General features: G+C 45.3%; 1 protein-coding gene across 3 annotated transcripts; it reads left to right on the top strand.

The window, feature by feature from the left end:
* The first annotated feature begins 1,773 nt into the window (after positions 1 to 1,773).
* LOC124268907 lies at positions 1,774 to 7,549 on the top strand. 3 transcript variants are annotated; one of them, XM_046703925.1, is made up of 8 exons: positions 1,774 to 1,896; positions 2,182 to 2,455; positions 3,420 to 3,705; positions 4,020 to 4,580; positions 4,876 to 5,003; positions 5,505 to 5,754; positions 6,196 to 6,279; positions 6,913 to 7,549. In XM_046703925.1, exons 2-8 carry the CDS (start codon positions 2,207 to 2,209, stop codon positions 7,494 to 7,496), a joined length of 2,142 nt encoding a protein of 713 aa, XP_046559881.1. In that variant the 5' UTR covers positions 1,774 to 1,896; positions 2,182 to 2,206; the 3' UTR covers positions 7,497 to 7,549. The 3 variants fall into 3 exon arrangements, with proteins under 3 accessions (XP_046559881.1, XP_046559884.1, XP_046559883.1); XM_046703928.1 differs by having other exon boundaries at positions 1,802 to 1,879; XM_046703927.1 differs by having other exon boundaries at positions 1,854 to 1,896; positions 2,152 to 2,455.
* The last annotated feature ends 423 nt before the right edge of the window (positions 7,550 to 7,972 follow it).

Raw genomic sequence — 7,972 nt, 5'->3', positions numbered from 1 at the left:
CTCCTTATATGGTATTTCAAAGACTACCACTAATATGGTATTTTAAACACTACCCCTTAAATGATATATGTCAAACACTACCACTTATATGATATATGTCAAACACTACCACATATATAGTAGGTGTCAAACACTACCACTTATATAGTAGGTGTCAAACACTACCACTTATATAGTAGGTGTCAAACACTACCAGTCATATATTATATGTCAAACACTACCCCTTATATGGTATGTCAAACACTACCACGTATATGGTATGTCAAACACTACCCCTTATATGGTATGTCAAACACTACCACTTATAATGAATCTGTCAAACACTACCACTTATATGTTATATATCAAACACTACCACTTATATGGTATATGTCAAACACTACCACTTATATAATACATATCAAACACTACCACTGATATTGTATACGTCAAACACTACCACTGATATTGTATACGTCAAACACTACCTCTACTAAGACATGGTCACAAGAACAGAAGTAGGTGGACTCTGCAAACAACTCCCTCACAGCAAACAACTCCCTCACAGCCCCTTACAGCAAACAACTCCCTCTCAGCAAACAACTCCCTCACAGCCCCTTACAGCAAACAACTCCCTCACAACCCCTCACAGCAAACAACTCCCTCACAGCAAACAACTCCCTCACAGCCCCTCACAGCAAACAACTCCCTCACAGCCCCTTACAGCAAACAACTCCCTCACAGCCCCTCACAGCAAACAACTCCCTCTCAGCAAACAACTCCCTCACAGCCCCTCACAGCAAACAACTCCCTCACAGCAAACAACTCCCTCACAGCCCCTCACAGCAAACAACTCCCTCACAGCAAACAACAAAAAATGAATGCCTCCATCGCAATCGTTCTCACTCAAAAATGTAACGGCTCATGGTATCCTTAACAGTCTAATTAGTCCTCTGTAAGGCTACCTGAGACACAGGGTGGATGAAGGTGGAAGGGACTTATGACTGAGATCAGAGTTGGATGAAGGTGGAAGGGACTTATTACTGAGGTCAGGGTGGATGAAGGTGGAAGGGACTTATGACTGAGGACAGGGTGCAGGATGAAGGTGGAAAGGACTTATGACTGAGGTCAGGTCGGATAAAGGTGGAAGGGACTTATGACTGAGGTCAGGTCGGATAAAGGTGGAAGGGACTTATGACTGAGGTCAGGATGGATGAAGGTTGAAGGGACTTATGACTGAGGTCAGGATGGATGAAGGTTGAAGGGATTTATGACTGACGTCAGTGTGGATAAAGGTGGAAATGACTTATGACTGAGGTCAGGGTATATCAATGTGGACTGTACATATTACTGAGGTCAGGTCGGATGAAGGTAGACATATCAGGTTATTTTTAAATGTACACCAACGCACTAGTTTTAATATTCTTATGTAGACACTGTGCCTGTTCTTTTCTACATAGTGGCAGATAATAGGAATAGTCTCTTCAAGATCTGTTTTGATATGGCGCTGGATAGTTATCATCTATAGACTGACAATACAGATCTGCCACTCGGTTAGCGTGTGCTGCCTTGTAATCCATGAAATGTGAAGCAAGGGCGTTCTGTATATGTGCATCTGTTGCCGTGATCTGCACTCGGCCACACTGGGGCGGGGTCGGGCCGTGTTCCCAAATCAGGTGTCACAGCGACTGTCAGGTGTGAACATCGCCATCCATGTGAAACTCTATACAGAACAAGTGTTACATCGTAGTGTCAGCAAACAGGTTCGATAGTGCCAGATCTTAATTAAGCTTACTTAATGACTGTTCACGCTTTCTAATTCACGTTACAGCCTTGCATTATATAATGCGTCTATTCTGCGTGACACAGCGTGTCCGACAGTAAGACCACGTCACGCTAGGTGAGTCCCGCTGCTAGGTGAGTCTATACTTATCTGTATGTATTGTGGAAGTTGCGCTTTTCATAATAATGATCCTTGCTCATTTCTATAGCATGACAATCTCTGTTCTGCGGCTGGGGTCGTTGGTTCGAATATCTCGGCTCGACTCAGTTACGTTTGCAGACTAGCCTATCTATGTCTACAAGTAGCTATCCTTTGTGGACCTTTTCCCTAAGGTGTTGCATAATATCACGTGACTCTAAAGCTGATTCCAAATAGTTGCCCACCACTAGGTAAAGTCTGTCAAGTCTTTCCATCTTCAGTGTGGTGAATAAACAGCACATAAGAATGACGATGTACCTGGTTTGGACGCTGCTGTTCCTGCCTGGCGTTCTCGGGGGTAGAGTTGGTGTGGACCTGACCATAGCACCTGGAGCTTCCGGAACCGCTGTCGTAAAAGCTGTCGTTGACAGGATCAGATCCAACTGCATCCTCGGGGACGACCGACTGTTCCTGCGACGTCTGGCCTACGTGGAGACCACTGATGGAACCAACTCAAAGACATACAGATCAGGGTATGACGGTGGCATATGGCAGGTAGGTTCTGATATATTGTCAGTTTCTAGAGGTCTAGGCATTTCTGCCGAACTGTGTATTGTCTCTGTGAAAACGACAGTGCACTCTTTTCTCTCCAAAAGTACTCTTTAGCGCTTCGTTCTTGTGAGAAATTGTATCCGGCATGCCATGTGAAATTCATTCCATCTTCTCCTGCTGAACTATTTGGAAGGCCTCCAACACTTTCCAAACGAAACAAAACACGTGCTCATAACATAGTTGTAATTACTATTTATACAGTTGACTCTGCTTGTAGCCGATATTTCTAATGGATGTTGCCAGGGGTTTAGCTGCAGCAGTGTCCGCAATATCCAGTGTTGCCGAAACTTGTAAAGTGTCTCCACTTTGACGCTGGTTCCCGGTATCTTAGACTGTAATTTAATTACGATAACAGTCAGCCAGCCACCATTGATCATCTGCCAACAACAGCAAACAATGCATTGTAGACATTGAAAGTACTGTTTTATCCATTGTCATGATACAACTGTTCTACGGCTACACGTTGGTCACTGCTATCTCGTAACACATCAACAAAGAAGCACAAAAGAATGAAACCCAAAAAATCCACCTTAGTAAGGTACCGAATGTTCCAAACCTGGTCAAGCTTTTCAAGTAAATATTATCGTAGCAAGCTCTTAGAAATGTAATTTTTGCAGTGTATGCTCATTGCTATGAAATATAGGTTCGGAGTATTGTAATTGTGTCTTTTCTGGAGTATTGTTCCATGACGTGAACTCTATCCTTGTACAGTATTGAGAATGCTTCCTGGATACTGTGAATATACAACAAATAGTGCTGGTTCATAGGTCTCTTCAATGAGCTGAGTTTTCTTGGAAACGTTGACACTTAGATGTTAATTGCTCCGATTGTCAAGATAGAGCAGGATTTGAATCAGTTAAAAACTTAGCATGTAGTTATAGTAGCATTGCTCCTTTACCAAAACTAGATTGATGAAAACAAGTTCCTGGAAACGAAGACGTGTCCCTTGTCGATAGTTGCTGAGTGTAAACAAATCCAATCATCTTTCAACATCGATTGGCGCAGTACATCCTGGACAGATCTGAGAAAGCCTCTCTATTCCGGCTTGGCAGCGGCACTGTTTATAAAGAAGTACAACAGTGGCAGCCCTCCTGGTGACGTCACTAGCCAAGCCTCGTTCTGGGCCTCAAGGCTGAGACCTAGCGGGAGTGAGTCTGGCTTCATTACCAAAGCCAGAACAATGACAGGAACTGGTATGCTATTAAAAGTTAACTTTCTATTAAGTGTATTTTATTTATAAGACGAGTATATGGATGGCATTTAAACTTCTTGTTTAATGTAGAACACACCGTTTCTGGGCTACTTCTTGTTTCTTGTGTAACACAACGTTTCTGGGCTCTTGCTGAAGAATGGGCAAGGGGCAAGAGGTAGCCCAGAAACGTTGTGTTAAACAATAAACAAGAAGTTTAAATGCCTCTCAAGCATCTTTTTATTATTTAATCTGAAGATGGAGATGGTTACGGACAGGACCCGGAAGCTCCTTTATGAGTAATTCTTCTGTCACTAGATTGCAAGACCCAGCTAGACCTTGCATTCATCCTTGACGGGTCAGGAAGCGTATCAACAGCTGACTTTTATAGCACCATCGAGTTCGTGAGAAACGTGACGGAGAAGCTAACCATCTCGAGGAATGAAGTGAAGGTCTCTACTGTGGAATATGGTTCCTCGGTTGGGGACGATATCAAGTTCCGAGACTTTGCAACCAAAAGCAGCCTGGTGTCTGCTATCGGTAGAATCAGAAAGAGCAGCAGTGGTACCAACACTGCTGCAGCTATCCTCCACACTGTCGACGTCCTGTTCAGCTCGGCAGCAGGTGCCCGACCTAACGCCAAGCGGGTGGCCATCCTCCTCACAGACGGCAGATCCAACAGTAAAACAGCAACCATCAGCGCTGCTCAGAAGGCCAAAGCTGCAGGTATTACCATGATATCTGTCGGTATAGGAAACGCTGATGTGTCGGAGCTGAGGGGTGTGGCCACGCAGCCCTACTGCACCCACGTGATCATGCTCAGCAGCTTCAGGGAGATTGACAGTCTGCTGTATCAGCTGAAGGACAGTTCCTGTGGAGGTAGGTGTCAGTTTACAAACATGCTTGGTTATCACGGTGAACATTGTAAACACTGTACAAAAATAGCGGAACACAAACTGTAACTAGTATTTAAACTCCAGCCACAACTGAGTCTAAAGCTGTTCCCATTGCCTTAGTCTAGTCCCATGTTCTAATTATGGAACACGGTTTGTCCCTAATTTAAAAGGGTACTTGAGTTCGTCCATCTGTGTGTCCTACATCTTATGTGATATTGTAGAATGAATTGTCTATCAAGTGCAAACCGTCAGTGTTTAATAGTTCCTCCTTTCCTCAGCTCTGACTGCAGTCAAACAGAACAAGACTATCAACGTACCACTACCTGTGAACAAGACCGTGGAGGACTCGTTTGAATTTAAGGACGACAACCTCACAACACCCATCCCAGGCCAAGATAAAGCTGTGGTACGTACACTTATGGACACTCTCTATGGGCTTGATCAGTATGTATCTGCACGGGTTGTAGAATTGTAAAATCTGATGTCCTCTGATGCAGTATTTCAGGTCTTTGTCCTCCACATCCTAAGTTAAAGAGTCAGATGTGGTCGTTAACCACATAGCATCCAAAGTTTCTCAAGATGCACATATACTGAATAGCAGTGCCATCATCGCTTTAGCTTCTCCGGAACCAGGTGTCTAGTTGAACCGTTCATTACAAACATGGACTAGCCCACAGCTGCCCTATGTTCAGCGTGGTGATGGAGAAACATAGCGGGTTTAAACTCTTGTAGTGCCGGCGATGATCTGTCGATTCAGCTAAGTATCTCTGTTCCATTCCATTTAGCTGTTTTATGATTTACCAAAATGACAATCCTTTAACATACACAGTTTATAAAGGTTTATGGCAACTTCAAAATGTGTGTGTTCATGGGCCACCAGTAAGTCGTTGTGGTTGTTGCTACACAGGTGGGTGAGGTGGTATGTGGCACCCTCGTTATGTACGCCTCATACAACATCCCCCGTCCAGGCCCCGCCTTCTATGAGGTCAAAGACACTGGACGTGATGGGAAACCCGCCATCATCTACTTCAACAAGACGATGCAGGGGAGACAACTGTATATAACCGTCCTTGGCACTCGACTGTCGGTGTCCCTTGCCCAGATGGCTTCGTGTGTCAACGCCAGTTTCAGTGTGCGTGTTTCCCAGCAACCACCAAGTGAGTGCACACTGATACCAGGGTAGAGATGGTTTGTACGGCAGTCAATATGTTTACTTGTACAACGAGTCCGAAATGAATGGTGAGTAAAGTTGGACTTGATCCTGAACCGTAGACTTGCACAAGTCTTTCAGGTAATAATTAGTAGTTTAAATGATAATGCCTACAAAAAGTAACAGACTGCCTTGACTGTCCGCTTATCTACACTTACCTCTGAAAAGGATAGGATTACTTAACATGCATGGGTTTAGCACTCAATACAGCATTGGAGCAAGGCTACCCGAACCGCAGCAGCATCCAAACTTGCCCTTTAAAGATTTTAAACATGGAATAGGATGTTTTGTTGAAGATGGAATTTCTTCTTCCGGAACAGATTGAATGCTGCTTCGTTTCAGGACAATATTTGTGTTTTAACTTGATGTTCATTGTCTGTGTGAACAGAGGCCCGGGTAATCTGTAAGGAAGGCGTGAAGGAAAGGGAGTGCTCCAGGAAGGACTTAGAGGACAACGGATATAACTGCGATGGTTAGTTGATCAATTTATAGTGTTTACATTTTACATCTACACAAATCAGAACTTGAGACAACTGGATTATGTCACACATCTTTCTCTTCATAGATTCATCAGTCAGTTGATGCCTTATTTGTCTGTAGAGCCCGGAAGTAGGTCACGGCACTTCGCGAGACCTTCGTACTTCCGGTGACAAACAACGTTTCATACCTTTTCGAATGGTCTCGTAGTCTCGTGGTTTTCAGTTGACAGTAAGGAACCGATAATCCTCGCAGGAATTTAACAGATGTAATCTTCCCCAAATTTGCCAACTATTACGACTGTCAACAGCTGTGACAGCCAAGCATGGTTGTACACTTGGTCCGGTCTAATAAAGTCATATTTGGTGGTTACCCAATTTGGAACCAGAACTTGTTCTTGAATAAACGCTTGGCACCGGAAATCTGGTGCCGGATGGAAGCTGGGCTCCGTCCCGCATATTTCAATTTGGCGCGCGCAAAGGGAGTCGGGAACCAGCTTTGTGCAGGAAGTAGCGCCTCACGAGACTTTCAGGCCATATTCTAAGATCTCTGTATCTGTCACGTGACACGTTTATAATACCACGTGCCAAATGTAACAATGCTTCCACTCAGCATCATTGTGTTTCAGATACATTTTACAACGTCAGCAACCCTTGTTCCCCCGGTAACGCCTGCGACCACGCCCACCCTTCTGACTCCTCCAAGTTTATTCGTTGCGACCTAAAGGGCAGCATGTATGTGACACAATGTCCCGGCAAAACCCAGTACAACCCTGACACAATCAGCTGTGGGGCTGAACCAGTCGAGGGAGGAATCTCTTGTAATGTTACAAATCCATGCACGCCTGCAAACATTGCTAGACATCGGTTCGACTTCCCCTACCCTCCCAACCCGTCCAGGTACATCCAGTGTGATGCATTCGGGAAGCTGTGGATGAGGGACTGTCCAGGTGGAACTGTCTGGAATGAAGGCAGGAGATCGTGTTCCAGCCAGTCAGGCGTTACGACCACTCTGAACCCGTCAATCCTCAGAACCTCCACTCCCTCCGTCTCCCCTGTCTCCAACAGCTGCAACGGTAACAACAACGGCGCGATGTTCCCCCACACCGACGCAAGCAAATTCATTCTGTGTGACCACGGGGCTGCAGTGGTGATGTCATGCTCGCCTTCGCTCCAGTTTGACGTCAGCATCAACCGCTGCAACCACGGCTAGGCTCCTCACTGACGCAGATTTCATGTTCTGTATGAAATAAAATGTCACCCGCAGCCACAGCTTGTTGTGATGGATCCCTCGATGGCTACTCAAACCCTACCCATGACATAGAAATGTCCCTAACGTCCTACACACGCCCCTACCTACACCCTAACAACATCCGGCCTAACTATTCCTTAGCCACACTCTGCCCACATCCCCTACCCATACCCTACACACACCCTAACAACACCCTATCCTCACCCTACAAACACCCTACCCACACCCTACCCACACCATACCCACACACTACAAACACCCTACGCACACCCTACACAAACCCTGCACACAACCTACAAACACCCTACACACCCTACAAACACCCTACACACACCCTATCCACACCCTGCACACACCCTACACACAACCTACAAACACCATACACACAACCTACAGACACCCTACACACAACCTACAAACACCCTACCAAAAGGCTA

Source organism: Haliotis rubra, unplaced genomic scaffold, assembly GCF_003918875.1.
Source record: "Haliotis rubra isolate DU_JTF1 unplaced genomic scaffold, ASM391887v1 Scf1401, whole genome shotgun sequence".
In the NCBI taxonomy this organism is placed as follows: Eukaryota; Metazoa; Mollusca; class Gastropoda; order Lepetellida; family Haliotidae; genus Haliotis; species Haliotis rubra.
The sequence above is the reverse complement of the archived record's forward strand: the minus strand, read 5'-3'. Positions and strand labels throughout refer to the sequence as shown.

What these genes read in the sequence shown, in the direction of transcription:
- LOC124268907 (XM_046703925.1), top strand. Translation starts at nt 2,207, where the DNA reads ATGACGATGTACCTGGTTTGGACGCTGCTGTTCCTGCCTGGCGTTCTC. An exon ending in ATGACGGTGGCATATGGCAG is followed by an intron (nt 2,456 to 3,419) that starts GTAGGTTCTGAT and finishes TACCAAAACTAG; the next exon opens with ATTGATGAAAACAAGTTCCT. An exon ending in CAACGGATATAACTGCGATG is followed by an intron (nt 6,280 to 6,912) that starts GTTAGTTGATCA and finishes ATTGTGTTTCAG; the next exon opens with ATACATTTTACAACGTCAGC.